The sequence below is a fragment of the Alexandromys fortis genome, unplaced genomic scaffold (genome assembly GCF_014885135.2).
Source record: "Alexandromys fortis isolate MF-2015 unplaced genomic scaffold, M_Fortis_MF-2015_v1.1 scaffold_64, whole genome shotgun sequence".
NCBI classification, from domain to species: Eukaryota; Metazoa; Chordata; class Mammalia; order Rodentia; family Cricetidae; genus Alexandromys; species Alexandromys fortis.
This window is the reverse complement of record NW_026067976.1, coordinates 2084168-2105228: the sequence shown is the minus strand read 5'-3', so window position 1 is coordinate 2105228 and position 21061 is coordinate 2084168. Positions and strand designations below refer to the sequence as shown.

Genomic DNA, 21061 nt, shown 5'->3' with positions numbered 1-21061 from the left:
AACTTTATGTGGCCAATTTTTCACCTTATTTTTTAAGAAATTCCTGACAAAACATCCGCATGTATTAACATAAATAAGACTGTAATAAATCACGTGCCCAGAAAATCCAGACAATATCCAGTATTATGGGGGTGGGGGAGGCGTAACTAATTTTATTTAGGACCAGACAAAACTGAAAACACACACACAGTGTTGCTTTCCTTCCATTTTACTACTCAAAATGTGATTAAAAAATAGCTTTTTTAAAAATTTTAACAGAAGATTGTAAAGACATCCAAGAAAGGAACATTTTCATTCTGGATTGGGCAATCCCCAAAGTCTAACCTACACCAGGACTGTTTGAGCTGTCACCAAGTAGTCAGTTCTAAAACATGTCCCAACTCCCTGCAATCTCACATTCTGCAAACTCAAGGCTTTTGTAGCGGGCTTCCTTCTTTGCAAGCCAATGAAACAAGATTTCTGAATAGCCAAAACTATCACTGCCCTTTATTATATATTTTCTTGGAAGCTTAGTCTTAGTCCAAATACGCACAACAATTTAGTCCTCTTTCGAAGCATGGGAGGCCACTTGGAATTCAGCAGCATAGTCAATGAGAACAGTGAGGGTGACTATGATACTAGAAAACAAGCTACTCAATGACACTCTTCTATTGTGTAAAAGTAAAACAGAGCCCACTCTTGGAGATTTTATACATGCGTTAAAAACACGCTTCACTATACGTTCTGGCTTAACTTATCCAGAGTTTTGGTTAGCATGTGACTATCTACATGGGTATTACATGAATACAGAAATATACATATTTTAAAAAATAGCAAATACACTTTTGCTTTAAAAGTCCACTAAACTATAAAACATAAAGTAAGTAAAATGAGAGGTGTCCAAGGCTGAAGAATGGGAGCCCATGTCAGTGTCTCTGACGCTGGTTTACAGGAGTATTTCCTTTGGGAACTCCCTGGAATGGGCTGTGTCTATAATCCATTTGTGAAATGGGAATCTGATGGCAGAGACTGGAAGAGGGGGACTTGCGAGAGCCAGGCCTCATATATCAGAACGATACTCAAGCTCATTCCTGGGGGAAATAAACACAACTGCATAAAAGCCGCGTTACCATTCAAATCATAAAACAGTAGCAGATAGGTCATAAATCAACTCATTAGGACGTGTGCTGGGGGCTTCAGATACCTTGTTGCCTGGTCTGGGACGGTGTGAAGCTGGAGCTGGAGCTGGAGCTGGAGCTGGCAGGACTGGGTTGCTCTGACTTCAGAGAAGAAGAGAAAAGCACCATCAATGCATCTGTGGGATACTACACATTGAGACGAAAACGACCTGTGTTCAAAGCGGTGTCTACAGCAAGTCTCGGGCTATGCAAGGAGAATGACCCATACATACCACTTTGTGAGAAAACTAACGCAGCAGAGCTGTGATGTCATTTTTTTTGACAGCCTTGCTTTTATTAGAAGTAACACACATATAAAATGCCAAGGACAAAAAGACAAATGCCTGGATGCTACACGACTTCACCCTTGCTCACTGCCCTGCAGATCTCCTCCTAAGGGACACATACCTTCATTGTCCTTTCCGTGAGGTTTGATTGACTCAAATGGTTCAGACACAGTAATCACGAGGCCAAGGTCATTAGTTCAATCACATTATGGGCCAGTTAATTTTACCCTGGTCCAAGACCACAAACCAACTAACCCCACTCACCCCAAGTTCACAAATGGAGGCCAATATTCATAATATCCAGTCGAGTCCCACAAACAAGCCAGGAATAAATGTTGCCAATATTTTAAGAAGAAAAATACCGTTTAATTTCACAGCCTGTGAACTGGCAGAAGAGCAGCCACCCTCATACATGCCCCCTCTGCTTCTCCCCTCATACATGCCCCCTCTGATTCTCTGTGATCTCGTCTCATCTGTTAGTATCCGGAACAAGTTCCACATTCAACTCGTGGACACACCCAAACTCACTTTCTTCCTTCTCAAACCACTAACACGGCTGTGAAGCAGGTCAAATACGCTTCCTGGCATACTGTGGCACTCTGGGGCAGTCCCTATGCTGTGTTCTCTCCAGACAAGCTATAGATGGCCAGCACTTTAAAGGTCACGTGCTTCTTGCCATTTCTTCCATACTAAGCAGAATGCATTGCATGCTGCAGGCCATCTTTACCTGTGCCTTAAGGCAGCGCTGCAGTCTGTCTGCTCCACCGTCTTAACAGCTTGCACAAGAGAGTTTATGTTGCTTGACGGGTCGACACCAGACGCATGGGAAGAGACATGCAAGACATGGACCACACCAACAACATACTCCTATTTTGTATCTTAAGACTAAGCTCATACTTTAAGTAACTGAATAAAGCTGGTGTGTTTAGTTATAAGAATGGAGTATTTCTACCCATTTCCAATAAACTCAATATTCTCAAATGCATGGCTGTATTATTTCAGAAATATGTGAGGTGCTCCCATGAAAAGGTCACGTGTTCTTTTACCCTTTGCTAAATGCATAAAACAGCTGGAACACAACCACAAGCACAATCAGGAGACACTAAATGAAGACGACCGTCTCGGCTCAGTGTGCACAACAGTTTCTCGCCACTGAATTCTTTTCATCTCCCCCTCCCGCAAAGGGGTGCTCCCCCTCCTGAGGCAGCCCTAAGCCCCATAGAATGGGACATGAGGAAACACTTTTGGGCATTCCTGATGCACACTTGACATCCTCGGGGTGGATGGGAAAACAGGTGTCAGCAATCTAACTCATCCTGCAGGGAAGAAGCCAGACGGGCCTTCTAATGAGAAGCAGGCGGCTCACCGCCTCTTCAGCACCGCGAGATTTACCCGGGAATTGTACAGTATCCTACACATCACTCTTTGCAGGCTACAAAGCAGAGCTGGTTGACAGGTGTGGATGCCTGTGTGACACACTCTTCACTTCCGCTAGGTGGGTCTTCCGTGGATGAGCCCCAGTGGCAGGTGACACAACTGAAAAGTGCCGTGCCCATCTGTGTGAAACAGCTCTCCCAAGGCCCAAGGAGTAGCTCTATCTCCTCTCCAAACTGTTTTTTTTTTTCCAGCCATGAAAAATGCCTGCAAATGGTAATGTTTTAATAGCCCTGGAAACCATTTGGGAACAACAACAACAAAAATAATGTTTCCTTACCATACTTCCTGACCAGCGTATATTACACTGGATCTCAAGAATCTGCTGCCGGAACTGTTTGCTGAGAATGACATTAACTGCGGTAACTAGAGCTGAGTGTCAGGGTGCACACCTTTAACACCAACACTTAGGAGGCAGAAGCAGGTAGATTTCTATGAGTTTGAGGCCAGCCTATTCTACATGGTGAGTTCCAGGCCAGCCACAGTTACATAGTCAGATGCTGTCTCAGAAACAAACCAATCAATCAACCTAGGGTAAACAAGGGAAGACAGTGGCCATCTCCCCAACTACACACCATTAATCTTGACCCTTCTACTTCAAGCTTATGCAAATCCCCAGACCAAACCTTTTAGCATCTTACCCACACGCATAGTCAACATTTCCACAGCTGCTAATTATCTGAAAAGAGACAAATAGTAAAGAACGTGTGTGTGTGTGTGTGTGTGTGTGTGTGTGTGTGTGTGTGTTTTGGGGATTCAACGTCTCTGGCTTATGCAGGCACCTGCACTCATGTGTTATACCCAGATACAGACAGATACAAACATATATGTAATGGGGAAAATCTTTTTAAAAAATCCTGTAAGAAGAAGAATCGGCGAAGGCAGGGCTTGCAATTACAGGGAGAGGGAGAGAGAGGGGGGGGAAGGAGGGAGGAAGGGAGGGAGGGGGAGAGGAAGAGAGACAAGAGCTCCCTGGGACTCACTGGCCAGTCTAGCCTATTTGGCAAGCTCCATGCCAATAAGAAACTGTCTCAAAAACCAAGGGGGGTGCTAGCTGAGGGAAGATAAAGTAAATGCATCATGAGAAAACCAGAAGTGTTAATCCACCTTTAGGAAGTCTCTCTCTATTCTCCTCCACGGGTTTTTTAGGAATGCACGATGACAGAACCTGGCTGTCTCTCAATAGAAACCTTACGAAGTTCACTCATGTGGTGGTAGGAGGATCCTTCTGCATTGTTTTCCTTTTGCTGGTGTGATAAAATACTAGCCAAACGCAACTTGTGAAGGAAAGAGTTTATTTTATCACATCATCTTTCACTCCCAAGTGACAGTCCACCATTGAGGGAGGCCAGAACTGAGACAGAGAGGATGGTGGAACACGGCTCACTGGCTCCCTGGCTTCCAGGCTCAGGACTAATTGCCCAGGGACGGTATGGCCCACAGTGAGCGGGGCTCTCCCCCATCAGACATACCCACAGGCCAATCTGATGGAGACAATCCCTCAGTCGGGTTCCCTCTTTTCAGTTGCACCTAGCTTGCGTCAACTTGACAAAAGCTACTAATCTTGAACACAAACTGATTAGCACACAGTTGAGCTGCATGCCAGCTACCACGAAGTCCTTCTGCGACCATAAGAGGCAGATACAGTCTTCTAGATCATCACGCTTACTTTAAGTGTGTTTTACTTTAAGAAATTCACTTCCCATTTGCCAGCCCCTCCAAACCCCTACAAATCAAATGATTATTATTTTATTTTTTAAAAAAACAAACTTAAACTGGGCAGATTAAAGGCCCTCAAGATACAGCAGCCTCCTTTCTCTCTAAAAAATATTTAAATCTGCATGCTCACCTGAGTACGTGTAAATCTGGGAGTGACGTACCAAAAACTATGATCAAGGAAGCTAATGATGCTCTCATACTTTCCCCTGTGGGCTAATTTGACGCTTGTTTTCACAAATTCAAAATCCATCCTACTGAAAAAAATTGTTGATGTCCTGGATTATCAAAAACTATTGGTATCTAATCAACATTAGGTTGCCATTGTACAAGTATTCATGTGCAAGAAGCCACAAGCATCAGCACTGCCTAAAACAAGGCATATCTCTCTAGTCGGCAAAACAAGAGCTCTATCGTGATACATTCTTCACCACTGAACAGGAATGTAAAATCATCCTGCAATGGTTTCTCTACAGAGGATTACTTTTGTCAGGACAAATAAGAAAGTCCTTGTGTTTCTAACCCTCGAAGGTAAGTGTGATCACAAGTGGAGCCTGCAGAAGCAGATTCCTCCTAGAAGTCACGCATTGCTCCTTCTGTCTGATCAGACGACTGCATCCATGAGCAGAATTTCAACTTTGATCTTTGCAGCAATCAGACTTTAGAAGGAAAGTGAGGAACATGTATCTACATTTCGAGGAAAGATACAGTAAAACTAAATATTTTTAAATAATAAAGAAGGAATAAAAACTAAACAGAAGTTACTTTAGATAGATTTCAGAGTTTTATACAAAGCTTTTACTACATGTAGAAAAAGAAAATTCGTATCCTGCTATAGAAATGATTTCTTCCATGCACAAATCTCCAGAAAGATCACACTGAAGATGAATGTTAAGCAAAGAAAAGTGTGTATTTCACTGGCTTTATTTCCTTTCAATACAACTGACTGAAGACTCAGCTCTGGTCAGCTTCTTCCTTTCATTAAAAATGACTCACCCCATACATTATGTACCGTTAAGCTTAACATAAAAAATGAGATTAACTCATTTAATTTCTCCTCTATAAGAAGTTGAAAATATCCACTCATTTTTTTTCAAATATACATTTATTTTTAAAGAGTAGCATCATCATAGCCTTGCTGAGTGGCCACAGAAATGTTCTCCATTGTATGAGTGAAGTGTATCTTACTGTTCACACCGCAAGACAATGCTTTCAGATAGCTGTGCCAGCACATGACAAGGCCAAAATGAAATGACAAATAACTAAGGCTAAGAAGATTAACACAAGGGAGAATTATAAAATGGTTATAAATGAGAAATTTTAATAAAATACTTTCAAAAAGATCAAAACCTTATTACAGGGAGATCTATGTAAACAAAACTGAGCCAGCCCTTAACATGTCTTTATGCAGTTGGGCAAATGATTTGTTTCATCTGCTTTCTGTGAGGAAGAGCAGGTGCTGTGCACTAAACTGTGTCCTGTCGCGTGATCTACTGCAGCCCTCCCCCGAAGGGTAGAGTTTTTGGAGACAAAGCCTTTGGTAGGTTTAAATGAGGTCATGACTGTGAGCCTTCACGATGGGATGAGGACCCTTGAAAGAACAGCAGAGAACTAGCCCCACTGTAGTCTCTTCCCAAGCAAGATGGTGTACACTTGCAAGCCAAGAGGAAAGCCCCTTCCAGGTTAAACGATTTTGTATTTCTAAGCTCTCAGAATTTATTGTTTGAGCCGCAAAGTTTATGATATATAGGCTCAAGCGACAAAGACAGCAAGACATTTTTTAATAGTTATCCTCTAAACCAAGGAGACTGAATCACAGTGACTAGGTAGCCATGGGGTGATGTTTACATAGTTACAACAACTGCTCTGGTTTCTCATGTACGCCTCTTTTTGTTACACCCGAATCTTTGATAAAGGAACAATTAGAGCAGCTCTCAGAACACAGCATCTTTTTTATAACACTAGTGTCAAGCAAAGCTTTCTGTGTCACTGTGAAAGAGTCTCTCCCTGACTACAGGAGACATCTGAGGGCCTGCACGCAGAGCAAAGGAGCGGTAAGGCAAGCCCTTCATCCCAGGATCAGGGACTGCCATTCGCTGCTTCTCACATTTGCCCAACTGATAGTCCTAAGAGTGCTGGCCGGGCACCTCATTCGCAGGGAAGTTTCTACTCTGAACTGCCCCCTTGCTCTTGACATTGGCGCTGATTAAGAGGATGTATCAGGAAATACAGTACAACAGTTTATTTTCCTTCAAAGGTAATCTACCTCCTTTTTCTGAGTCTACAGTACAAAATCTTGTAACATCATAGAAAAAAAAGTCTTAACACATTAACAACATTTTCTTTGAAAACACAATGAGCTTGAAAAAAAGCCATGGGAAGCTGCAACCTTTGCTGCTAGTTGATGTAGTCTGTGGCCGTGGGAAGGTGCTGCGCCTCTTCCTAGCAGACTCTACATTTATATTGAAAACCTTCAATGAGCTTGATGTTAAGTCAGAAGAATCACATTTCACATGTTGGGCTGATACATGATCAAAGACCATTGTTGTGCCCGTCAGTTTCTGATAACACAGCAAGAAACTCAGAATTACCCTCTCAAGTAACGTTAGCAAAACAAGAAGTCCTTATTGCTATTATATTTTCAACTTTCAGATATAAAAATCACCCCGAATGCCAAGATAATTGGCTTTATACTGAAGCATCTCTATAACAACTGCACTTGCTGTCTCCCTCATTATCATCTTCACTGTTACTATTAAATGTTGTGTCCTTTGACTCCCCACACCCTGTCTGAGAACACAAAATCTCATTAGGAAACAAAATGGCCTTGGGGAACAAGGGTCTATAAATCTCTCTCTAAGACCCTTTTCCACACTTACGGATGGCTATAATTTTCTTTCAGCTTCCTCTGTTTAAGCAGAAGAGCCTCAAGTCTTTTATCTCTCATCACCCGCCTTACTTTGAAGGCTGCTACCGACTATTGTAGCCAGAACATGTGCTCTTTGGAAAACGCCAGTCACTGCAGGGCGGTGTCTGCACCAGATGTGCGCTAAGAGATTACAGGCTAAGAATCCTAACTTGCTGAGAGGTTTAGGAGTGTGAAAACTCACCTGGAAACATTGTGCGCAGGCACAACACTCCCCACAAATATCTGAGCTGAGTGTACAGTCTTACACCTGAGCATTAAACACTACTTGACTGCAATGCTGAGGATTGGTATGTGTGATGTCTCCCGCCCCACCCCCACCGCGATTTTGAGGATGATGGTTCCAAAAGGAAAAGTTGCAAGTAACAAAAGGTCAAATGCCTCATAAAAGAGTGTGAAAAGAAGAAAAAGGATCCCTGATAGATTGTTGCAAACTGAGTTACTCAGTGAACAATGGACATCAGGACACTGGGCTCCTCCGGTCTTCTAAGGTTCTGCAACTGTCTGCTGTTAGCACTCTCTTCCTTTTAAGTGTGCAACACCACCTATACAGACCACCAAAGCCCTGTAATTTCTGAATATTTTCTATTTTCTACACTTGCAAGGGCAGCGCTGCATTGAAAAAAAAATGTTTTCAATAGTGTATGTAGCCTTATAACATTTAATATTTAAAATGTCAAATTGAATGAATCTGGGATATACAGATGACAGTCAAGTCAAATGAACTAACTAAAACACATATAAACCCGAAGAGAGCATCTTCAGCCACTGAATGGCATTCCTACCATTTTAGACCTTCTTAAAAATGAATCACTGCAAAAGCATACATAGAGCATTTGGCCGACACTGATGGAACTGCAATAAACAGCTACAAGTCCCAAGAAGATCTAGTAGTATTAATCTACATAATCTCTTACAGAGATTCCCCATAGTGAAGCTTGCAATTAATACGAAGGCAGTGACATTAAAAGTTCATTTTACTTGCTAAGAGCAATAGTTACATGTTCCATCATATGAATTTCTAAATAACTAAAATCCAGAGAAAATTATTGATTTTAAACTATCTGATCATAACCCAATCAAAAATGCAATATTTCCTCACTGCGAATTTACACAAAAATTATTACTAGTTGTAAGAATTAATTCTTTGTATTCTGTCTATCTTCCTAATTTGGATATTGGTATATTTATCAAGTAACATACTGGTTACCTTTCCTCTATCTTTCTTGTTACATTATATGTTAATACAATGGTTATTATCATAACTAGAAAATGTACAGCTATTAGAGGTAGGTGCTTACTAAGAACAATGAGCATGGTGCCAACCATACTGATAATTATCAGCTTTAATCCTGTAATTTACCTGCTCAAATTGCAACTGCACTACACAGGTTTTAAATTCTAGAGCAAAATGTTCTATATGTACAAGACAATATCAGCACAATTTACTCAACTCCAGACTTTCTCATTTTATAATATTTTATGCTCCAGCTCAGCTTAGAGTCAAAAATTTTAAATTTTCAATTAAATAAAAATACTCTAACAGAGATTCTTATCACGGTGCAACAAAATTTATTTAGAAGATTTTAAAATGCCTACAGAATTCCTTAAAGCAGAAATTTAATACAAAGAGGTTTACACAATCCCCCCTGAAGAACAATTATCTTCAGCATAGGTCCAGTGGATGCTCTGCTTTTCCAGTGTTTGCTAAAAGCAATTAAATAGTGCAAAGCAAAATGACTTATGCCTTCCAAATACTTAAAACCATTATACCTATATTAACTTTAACTTAAAATGCAAGTCTTAACAAAATGTGTAAAAAATGAGACTGCTTTAAATATGTCCTCTCTGTCCTAATGAAACTGTGGAGGGGGGAAAAAAAAAACAACACAAATGTGGCCCATCGAAGAGCCTGTTCTCATGTGAAAACATCAGGAGGTGGATTCTTTTGTTCTCAGCGAAACCCTTTTACAAATGTAGTGTCCAGCATCACATACTCCTGATGGGCGATATTAGATTCCTGTCAAGAATAGCAGGAATGCCGCCGCTGATCTGCTCCAGAGGAACCTGCATCTCCATGCACACATCTCATAAGCCTAACAGTTGCTTTTCTTCATAAATCAATCCATTGTTGCACTTCATAATGAGAAGGCAGATTTACTGCCTTTTACCGCCTTTTCTCACCATCAGAAAGATCCCTATTTGGGTAATAGAACATTTCTCTTCTTAAAGGGTGTTTAGGATTAGGAAGACAGGGGCAAGAACCTTTAACATCTGCTCCCTTCAAATGAATGACATGTCTAGTTCTCACAGTCAGGATGTTGAAAAGCAAATACCCTAAGTTGATAAAAATCCTCACACTTGAAGAAGCACAATACTTTAAATCCACTGAAATCATCTCTCCAACCTACATTTAAATTTGAAGTTTACACAGTAACACAGAATTCAGAGAGCTAACGGTGCCACTCATTGCCGTCTGATCTTTACTGGTGGCAGACAACGGGAGTTCAGAGTAAAGGCCTGGACTTCATCATCTTCGCTTTTCTCCAATCCGAAAAACAAATTTAAAGTTGGGGCTAGTAAGACTTGCATCATCTAAATCTCCACATTGCACAAGAAGAATAAAAACCGCTTACAATATAGTCTTGCACACTTCTGTTTTTATTTACTTAATGTTTTCCCCCTAGGGAGATATATTCAAGAATTGTGAACTTTAGACTTTAATTTAAAAACAAGAGGAAAGCACTTGTCAGCCTCCACTTCAACCATCTGCCTTTTAAAAATACACACGCACACGCTTCACCCACTCACTCCAGTCAGGCTTGACATTCTCAGCAAGTAAGTGGATCTTGATGGGTCTAAACATGAGTCTCAGGAATCATAGCTCTAATTTTGGAAGCAAGCTATCTTTAAACAAGCATTGTGATTCCCACTAGCGAACACAGTCAGCCACAGACTTCAAACAGACAGACCCCATGCAAGACAAACAGATAATGACGCGCAGGTACTGAATTCAAGAACATCTATTTTTCAAGAACACCAAGTGATGTCTTCCATCCATGAATATGGAGCATTGCCTTGCAGCTAACACTTCTTGCTACTCTGGTCTCTCTTTTGTCAGTTGCTCAGTGCTTTTGACAGTTTTACGGGCTGTTATCCCAAAGACTTCAGTATTTATGGTCTTAATTCACTTGGGCTTTCTGCTCTTATCCACTGGTTACTAATCACTAAATAGATTTTTTTAAAATGGGACTGAAATCAGCACAAAAGATGTCCTTCAACAATGGCAGCTAAGGACAGCACCAGCTAGAGGTCTCCTCAGCCTCCCTTGCTTTCCTTCCAGCCACGTTAATGAGGGTCCAAGGTTGACACTGTTCCTCCCCTGGAGGATGGTTTAGAACTATTTCTGAACTGATCCTCAAAAACACATTTAATTTTAATATCTCAAGAATGATTTAGAAGTCAAACCTTGTTTAAAATCTTCACAAAACAAGACCGTTGCCTGTATGTACTTGTAGAATCACTATTCAGGGAAGCTCAACTCTGTGAACATTACTGTAGGTTTAGACATAAGTATATGTTCCAAGTATGTGTGTATTTTAAAATTTCAGCATTTAGTTTACAACATGCCTTTTTAACTATTTCCCACACCACCAAAGCTACCAGCCACATTTCACCCACTGTACACACAATAACCAGTGCTGAAAAGCAAAGAAAACACAGCTCTTTCTTCTTCCTTAACTGTACTTGACTTAAACATCTCCTAAGAGACTGGCTGGTTTTCATCTTAGGAACAACGTAAAGAATGTAGCCGTATCCTCTCTGCAAGCTTGCTATTGGAAACTTTAAAGTCAATCAGTCTAGGGAGTGGTGTTCCTAAAGGAAACCTGTGAAGGGAAACTGGCAATACCGATACTCTGACTCTCAATTGCCTCATGAGCCGAGCAAACTGCACAGTTGGCTGAGGGTGGACAACTGCGGGGGGGGGGGGGGGGGGGGGGGGGGGGGGGGGGGGGGGGGGGGAGGCGGGAGGGCAAGCAGAGGGGAGCGCAGCTTTGCAGAGCTCTACTCATGGCTCTGAAACAACTCACTGAGTGTGTGTCTCCTCGGGACGACTCAGGACAATCTGTCCTCTATGAAATAGTCACCACAGGACGAAAAATTTCAAAAGGAAACATTCAAAGCCAAACACAAACAAATGAACAAAATTCTATCAAATTTTTTTTTTTATGTTTTTAGATGCCTCTACATGTAGGTAACCCAATACATTCTGTCTCATCTGGAAAATATATTTTAAGATTAGTATTTCTATGCCATTGCTTTGCCCATTTATGTACAAGATTAACTATTTGGGTATCATGTGACTGCATTAGCTTATACAGACACATGGAAAAAAAATCTCCTTGAATGTATTTCCAGGATATATTTATCTCTGTTGATTAATATACTTGTTTTCTGATATTTCAAATACATAATTCAATAACATATTTCTTTAGGGAAAAATAGCAAATGTTATTGTACATGTACAAAGATCTAATGATACTCACTGAATGGAAATTCTTTCAATTTTGTGGCTACTTAGATTCTATTTGTCATACACAATCGTCTGGAAATCAACTCAAATTCCATTAAAACAGGTTTAGAGCCTTGAAAACGCAGGTATGTGTATGTAGATAAGAATCTGAAGCCATAAGTTTTAAAATGCTTATTGAAAAATATTCCCATATACATTTAATTGATAACTAATTTCAATGAACTACTCTAATGCTCAGATGACAGTGTTATTAGTTCTTTGAGGGAAGTGAAATTTTACTGTATTTGTTATTAAAAAGTATGTGAGAGTAAAAACCCTCTTAGAAGTGTGACTTCTCAAAGTGAAGCGCTACATAACTGCTACACGGGGAGGAAGGCCAGCGTTATACTTGGCTCAATGAAAAGATTCATCTCTGATTGCTTGGGTGCTGGCAGTTTTAACTTACCTTAACAGAACCCTAGCCATCTCGCAGAAAGTAAGAGAATTTGTTCAGCAATACAAGTGCAAATAGGGGAGGGGACTTTATATTTCTTTTAATATTCATTTTAAGAATTCAATGGCATTAAAACGTATGTGTTTCAATGTCCTGAAGTTACAGAAGAAAGATTTTTTTTCTTGTACTTTAAATCACTCAGTGGGAGGAGAGAGTCCATATCAAGACTCCAATTATACATCGAGGTTTTATAAAATACTGCTTATGCATAAAACTTTCTCAGAGTTTTTCAGTTAGATTAGGCATGCTACATGCAAATTCATGGCCTAAAACTGGAAAGATTTTTCTGACTTCTTCCATAACCTGCGCCTCTGTCTTGTCAATTTTACCCTCTTTATATCAGCAAAGGGAACATCTTGGAAACTCTCCTATACAGTTACTGGTCATGGTAAATAAACATACAGCTGGCCACCCCAAACAAGCAACAGAGCAAGCAGAGAAATCATCCTCACCTCCTTCAAAATCAAACCGAGCAGCCCTCAGGGAACACAGCCGTCCCCAAGTTCACGAGTGTCAGGAAGGAACTGAGAGCGGCTACTTCTCTTGAAAGGAAAGAACTCTGCTTAGACGCCCACTGTATATTTAGATTAGATTGGCAGTTTAAATGGCAGCAAACACATGGACATGACTTGGCAATTGCTCATTCATCCAACACGCACACACAGGCTAATCAGAAGCAAACATCCACCCTGAACTGTTTTAGAAACAGCTTCTTCCATCTGATACTACTGTATGTGCAGCGAGCAGACGTTCTGCTAGAGATCAGATGTCAAAGGCTTAACTCCCTCCTACAGCACCCGGACCTTCGGTCACATTGCTTTGTAATTCCAGGGAATTTTCTAAAATAAATCTTGACACCAAAATTTTTAGGAAATCCCTTAATCTCAACTGTGTAGTTTTATGAAGTTCACAATTGAGAGGGAGAGAGAGAGAGAGAGAGAGAGAGAGAGAGAGAGAGAGAGAGNTGAGAGAGAGAGAGAGAGAGAGAGAGAGAGAGAGAGAGAGAGAGAGAGAGAGAGAGAGAGAGACTGTAAGGGTTTCAGGATCTTTGTCACAAGACTGCTTTAACTATAGGGCCTGCCCCTCCTGTCTAGGGCAGCACACACCTCTTCTGCAAACAGGGAAAAGTCACCGGAGAGGGGCACGTTCTTTGTATATGCAAATAAAGCTTAGCAGTGTTAAAGGTGAAGACAGTGAATGGGAACTTAAAGTTCCCACAAATGGAACTCCTCTTTTCTAATAAATAAGACAAAAGAGAAAACATAGATGTCACTATTTACAAAAGGCTGCTGACTACGGCAGCAAGGCTGCTGGGGTATAAATGTGTTCAGGTATTAAAGTCCATGTTAGTAAACAAGAAGCAAAAGGAAAATGTGGCTATTCACTCTACAACAGAGACGAGTTATTAAAACGCCAAACAATCTTAAAATAATTATGCTTCATTTGACAGGAATCTAATGCGAAGTATCCGAAAACTCCAGTTGAGCATACAGATGGGATGACTGGAATAGATTCGGGGCTTAGGTTCTAGAAGTCTCAGACCTGATCCCACCACACTCTAGTGTGACCTTTGCCAAGCAACACAGTCTGCTTGTCTCAGTTCTTCATGTCTAAGGGGCAGGAGGGAGCCTCATGGTACCAACTTAAACGGTAACTGAGTACAAGGTAGTGCAGAGTGCTCTGGGCAGGATGTAAGAGTAACTGTGAAATTATGATCTCAGAAAAGCACCCCCGAGTCCATCGGGCTTGCGTGCCCAACCTCTTCTTCTAATAGCTTTCCCTGAAGACACTCGGTACTTCAAAGACATAGAGAGACTTCTTTTATACCTGTCCAACTTCTCAAGCGGGGAGCTTTGACAACATCCAGTTATACAAATAAAATAAGCAAAAGGGAAAAATTTAAGAAGGTGAGTGCTGGGGTTGGAGAGAGGGCTCAGCGTTTAAATCACAATTACTGCGCTTGCAGAAGAACCAGATCTGGCTCTAGCAACCCAACTTGGTGGCTCACAGTCATCTGTAACTCCAGTTATGGGGGAATCCAGCACGCTTTTCTGACCTCAGTGGATATTAGACACGGTAGACATGTAGACATACAGACATGTAAATAAAACATACACATATAAACTAGAACCAAAAGAAATTAAAGAAAAAGATAAACAGAAGCAAAAAAAAAAATTTAAAAATTAAAAAAAGGCCTGGTCATGCAATTACTCAGAAGGCACAGAAAATTAAAAATTAAAGAAAAAGATAAACAGAAGCAAAAAAAATTAAAAATTAAAAAAAAAGGCCTGGTCATGCAATTACTCAGAAGACACAGAAGAGAGAGGTGAAATGCATTCTTTGGGGTTGAGAGGCTTTTTCTCCTGCTCAGAATATCAAGAATAAGATCCACCTAAAGAAAATACAAACTGTATAATACTGTTCTTGACAGTGTATTTTAATTTTACAAAGTTGGACAGTTCTGCCATATGGAATGGGTCTTGGGGATGAAAAGACAAAACAGATGGATGTTGACTGCTTGGTGGCAGAAATATTTGCCCAGGATTTTTGGCTACTTATAAAAAAGCATTACAGAGGAATTATGAAGTAGAGTGAACCATCATGTTTAATTTAAAACTCCTCTATGCTAGCTTTTAAAAATGGAGATTTTACAGAGAATGTATTATATACTATCATTACTAATGAAGCTATTTCTGATTTTTCTTTCACCACAATTGCTAGCATCATCCAGTGTCGGCACCCCTAAGAGAAGTTTCTGGTAGAGACAGAAGCAGACATGAGAGAGCTAAGAAATGAGTATTTCTGGTGTTAATGCAATCCCCCAAACTTGTTGTTAATGCTGTATATAGATACCATTAAAATTTAATAGAACCTAACACAATTCCCATCAATGGGATGCAGGTGTTGGGTAATTACATTAGTATCAACACTACAGGCAAATTAAGATTTCTTTCCCATATGACAGAGTTCTGATAAATATCAATTCACTGGCTTACGGAGTCCTCAAGATCAAAAGGCCCTGCATATGGCATTAATAAATCAAATAGAGTCATCAAATCTACAGCCTGTTTTCTTTGGCTAAAACTGCAAAGTTCTACTTACAGAACCTTATCTACTCCTAAAAATTTTCTGCCAAGCCAAATTTAACTTATGAGGAGTACATAAAATATAGCAATCCCCAGCTGCGTGCAGCCCTCCCCTGGCTTTTGAAGTCGAGGGATCCTACTGTGTGATGGTCTCACTCCAGATTATATGCTTGCCTCTTTGTTGATTTTTGGAAGCTCATAATCAAGCGAAATTTCACCCAGGAGTAAAAGCAAACCTCTGGGTTCAGACTGGGAAATGATATATAGATATTTCTATTTACTGATAAAATCCACAATAAACAACCCCCTTAATAAAAAACCTCTAAGATCGTAACACACTAACTATATAAAAATATCAGAACTAACTGCTGGTGCTGGACATTCTGCTCTGGCATTCAGAGTTCGGTGAGTCACTTAAGGATGAAATAGCTCTCAACTGTGTGTGGCAACAGTGTTCGCTGACAGAAAAGGGATAAGGAAGAGATAACAGAAGGGAAGCCAACCCCAAACAAGTCTGACCCTCTTTCAGGTGACCCCCTATCCTGACAGATGAAGAATATGAAAAATAAAGTTTGTATTGGACATGGCTGCTTACACAAGACCTAAATAAGAATAACTCCAACAGACAGACTAACATGGAAGAGGGAAACCTCAAGAGGACCCCAATCCTAGACCAAGAACTACAGGCCACTGAGAAATGTTAAGCACACGAGAGAGCGTCTAAGAAAGAGCAAAAGGTATGGTGTGCATGGGAGTGGATGGAGGGAAAATGGCGTAATTTTATTTTCATTTAAAAAAACAAAAACAAAAAGAACCACCCACATGGGGGTTTCCAAATGCCTTTAACTGCAGTTCCAGGGATTTGACTCATTCTTAATTTCTGCAAGTTCCAGCATACATGTGATGTACAAATATATACCCTCAAACAATACATGTAACATAATAAATAATTTAATATTAAAAAACCCAAAGACTGTAAGTTGGGACAATAGCATTTTATATTCTCTATAAAACTATTCTGTACTTTCCAAATACTTTTATAATTTATGTTTGAAACATATAAGCAAAACATTTCTCATGGTTCAAATGAGAATATACCCCAAATATTCTTTCCAAGTCCAGAAGAATTTTAGATTTAATAATTTGTCCTAAAATGCCAAAATTTCAACCACACACATACACACTCAGGCCATGACAATTACACATGTAAAGGGTACCAGTGCATTTAAGAATTACTCCAACTTGAGAACCACACCCCAAACAATCTAAGTCATCTAGAGAGCTCACATAATTGTGCGACACCAACTGGTTTTACATTGTAGTAAAATTACAAACTCAAGATCACTGAGAATAGTCACCTTTGGTCTGACAAGACAGTATAATAGTCTCTCTCTAACCTAGATGCTAACATACTGTTTGGAGCAAACGAGACTTTGTCTCCTGAGGTATTTAGGCTCTACCCTCCTCTTTAGTGATCTGGCTTTCTCTCTAGGTCTGGTGGACCAGTCCTAGATTGAAACCAAATTCCCATTTCCAGCTGACACTGTCATTTCTATATATCATGCAGAAAACAAGGGAAGACACAAGATATTTGGTCAACAGGGCACAAAAATGTACCATTCTTCCTATAACGTTACTCGAATGAGAGGGTTTGCAGTGAGATCAGTGAGCATCAAGTCACATCACTAGGGTTTTTCGTGTTGGGGAAGTCTCTTTGGTGCCATAAATAACAAAATGGACTAGAGAAAAGTTTGCAGAGACACAGAATGCCAGAAAAATAGGGACATTCGAATGTGTTTCAGGTCAGAACACAGAAACACAGGATAGTCTCCTTTTCCTGGTGGGAAGGGCCTTCACATCACCTGCACTAAAAATAACAGCCAATCAGGTCATTCTGCACACAGCTCCAAGTTCAAACTGACATTGAGGAAGATCAATGCTTTGATTTTCACCTAGGAAAAAAATCGCACACTAGAAATTCTAATTAAATTGATTCATTTGTAAACTTCGAGTTAAAAAGTGCACAAAGTATTGGATGAATAAGAAGTCCACCCTTTATTTATTGTGAGCACTTAGTCTACTAGTCAAAACAGTTGGCAAAATAATAGTAATAATAGTAATTGATACAAATGTTGAGAAGGAATGGTAGGCTTTGTCTTTTTCTTTTTCAATTTATTTTCCCTTCAAACGAATTTCCAATTAAAGAAAAACAATAATTATATAATGGCCAGACATATAAAGCAACCAGGAATTGAGGGTGAAATGATTCCACTAGATGAGATCCTTGAGGACAATGTCTCATAAAGCTGCATGCCAGCAAAGTGAGGAAGGAGCTTCCCTGCCAGACATGAAGACGTGACTGAGACCATCTAGTTTATCTCCTTTTCTTTTTTTTTTTTTTTAATAGAAGAAGGAGTTTATTTGGGGCTTAAAGTTTAGAGGGCAAATCCAGGACTATCATGGTGGGTTTACCTCCTTTTCTGCAGCTAAAAGGTCGGTAACAATGGACTCAATGGGACCTCAATAGGACGGTCCATTCAAAAGAGAAATGGCCCACTCCCTTCAACATCTACCAGAGTCCCCAAATTTCCTCAAGACACCAAGTCACAGAGAAACAGGAAACCCATATCAACAACATTAAGAATCCAGAATACTGCTATAGGATCAGAAGGGACGGCATCATTAATAGTATATTATGTAACACTACATGGAAGCCACGGAAAAACCGGCGCCTAACTTTTCAAAATGGCATTGTTCAGGAGAGGCAAATGTTAAGAATAATGCATATATCCGTGGAGCGAGGGTCCAATGGTTAACAGCGCTCTGTAAGCGTAAGGACTGGAATTCAGATCCCAACATCCAGTAACAGGCTGGGCACTGTACCCTGCAATCCCAAATCCAAAGTGGACAAGGACAGGAGGATTGCTGGAGAGAATAAGGGGATGCCCAGTCATCTCTTCTGCCCCATGTGAGTAAACACAACCAGTGCACCAATGCACACACGGGCATATACGCTCACACAGACAACAATTGTGCATTAAGTACTAATAATCTTCTTAAAGTTTGGCATTATTTAATCATAAAAGGAATAAAGTTTTGTTCATGTTATGTGTTAGTCTTCAAAATATCATGTCTGTGTATTTTTATCAGGCACAAAAGATCACATATTACTTAAATTATTTCATGGATACAAATTATTCAGAGGAGGAAAATTCTGTCAATAGATTTGTGGTTGCCCAAGGCTCTAGAAATGGGGAAATTAAAGCTAAGAGTTAATGGGTATACATTGGTGTTAGTAATGGCCGTATTACTCTGAATCTAAACATTCTACATTACACTGATTATATTAACTAGGCAAGCTATATTGCAATAAAAGCTGCTTTTTATTTATTTATTTTCATCTTTGGAGAAAGCTTGAGAGCATATCTTAGCTAAATAAATCCTCTCGTAAATGATGGAGAATCCGCTGCCTTTAAGAAGGCAGTATAAACAGTTATCTGTCAAATATGTATGCACTATCAACGGCATCCCCTCAATAGCAGCATAGTATTTCCAGCACAGTTTAAAGGTGTTTTTATTAAACAATATCAAAAATACACCAGATGCTCACTTAATTGTGTTTCATTGCCCTCCTCTATCTAGCATGGCAATTTGATTCAGCACCTTGTGTTTGGGGATTTTTGTTTCGCTGTTTTGTTGGAGACTATTTTCACTCCGTAGATGAGACTGTCTTCAGACTCACGGACACCTGCCTGCTTCTGCCTTACAAGTGCTGAGATTAAAGGAGTACAGCACCATGCCCAGCAGATTCAATTCTTATATTTCACAAAACTAAAATATAAATCAGTTATATATATATATAAAATATAAATCTAAAATATAAATAAAACTAAAATATAAATCATATATATATATGTATCTGGCAGTACCAGGTAATTCTGCGTCCTACTGAATGAATATGCAAGAGGAAAGTCATGAGGATCAACCAGGAGGATTTCATGGTGATTTCGGCAGCAACCTAATGAACTATTGATAAAATATGAAACATTAGACAAAGAAATAGATTTGAGAGTTTTACATTAAGAAGCATATGCAAAGGTCACACATGATAAAAGTATTGATTCCCACATTAAAGTTAATATGTTCATATAAAAATATCAGTAAGTCACACACACACGCATATATATATAAATTGTACAGTCCTTTTGTTGACTTATATTTTCATGTGTCTGAAAGTGTTAGCGCACTGGACAGACAGTGCTGGACAAGCCAGATACAATCCCTTAACCAGTTCTTTGCTCTAATATATGGTTTACAGCTGACCTGACATTTGCCATAATATTTGAAATACATCAAGAATTCTTCAAACATGGAAACAGCAATTTTCTCTAACATACTTAAGAGGAAATAACTTTTTTTTCTAAAAAAAAAAAGCTAGGAATACAAACTAATCAGTTGGAAAAATAATGTCTATAAGACAAGATATTTTATAGGTTAATTGAGATGTAATTTGAATGTAGTATAAAAATATACAAACCGAGCTGAGAAGTTCAATGTTTTCATAGCCATACACTGAGGTAAGCACCATCAATCAAGACACCGTGCAGGTCAACGCAGGCCCACTCTGGACAGTGACACGGTAGTCACAATGCTGGCTTTCCTGCCCTCTCCTAGGGAATTTTGCAAATGTCATTCCACTGACATAGCTTATCCATCCCGGAGGAATAAGATCATATGTAAATGACCAATCCCTTGTGTGTAGAAGGCAAAGAAGAAAGGAAGCAGACCAGGCCAGCGGATGGTGAAGGACCAAGCTGGCAAGAGTCATGTCGACTCCACGCATTGTTACTACATAGGAGGGTCGAGAGTACGAGGGAACTTCCAGTCTGAGGGACCAAAACACTGCAAAGGAGTTCAAAGAAGCAGCATAAGTGAGCATAGGTGAAGAGGGGACCAGCTAAAATAAAGAGAATTACTGTCCAGTTCACCCATCAATGTATGCACTTAACATTTTCATGAAAAAACATGCCACACTTTGAACAAGGACTGATGTTTCCCTTCCCTGACCCCATTTTCTGCTTCTTCCTCTTTATACACACATAACTTTGTGAGGCTGCATATTAGCATTGCCTCTATAAACTTGTTTTTCCCAAAACAGAGTAGGATAAACAAAGAATATGACTTCATTACAGCCAAATGCAGTTCCCTGAAACAAAATTAACAGACAGAAAACATGATCATGATCGCTATCCAATGAACAAACAGAAAGTATTCAAGTCTTATAAAATAAAGATTTTAGTATTATCTATTTTTGTTGATTTTTGTTTCTTGAGACACATGGTTTCTCTATGTAGCACAGTTTTCTAGAAACTCACTCTGTAGACCAGGCTGGCCTCTCACTCCCAAATAATACTATCTTATTTATTTA

General features: G+C 39.8%; 2 protein-coding genes across 5 annotated transcripts in view; one reads left to right on the top strand and one right to left on the bottom strand.

Annotated features, from left to right (window-relative positions):
- The window catches only part of Focad (focadhesin), a 1203139-nt gene that overhangs the window by 600368 nt on the left and 581710 nt on the right, over window positions 1-21061 (top strand). The gene's annotated exons all lie outside the window — the stretch shown is intronic.
- The window catches only part of Mllt3 (MLLT3 super elongation complex subunit), a 259546-nt gene that overhangs the window by 19643 nt on the left and 218842 nt on the right, over window positions 1-21061 (bottom strand). For 3 of the 4 annotated variants that reach the window (XM_050157371.1, XM_050157369.1, XM_050157370.1), the window contains exon 6: window positions 1184-1259. In XM_050157371.1, coding sequence (XP_050013328.1) covers window positions 1184-1259 — 76 coding nt within the window. Of the gene's footprint in view, window positions 1-1183; window positions 1260-12999; window positions 13104-21061 lie in introns of those variants that run through there. The other variant, XM_050157372.1, reaches the window with a different exon arrangement.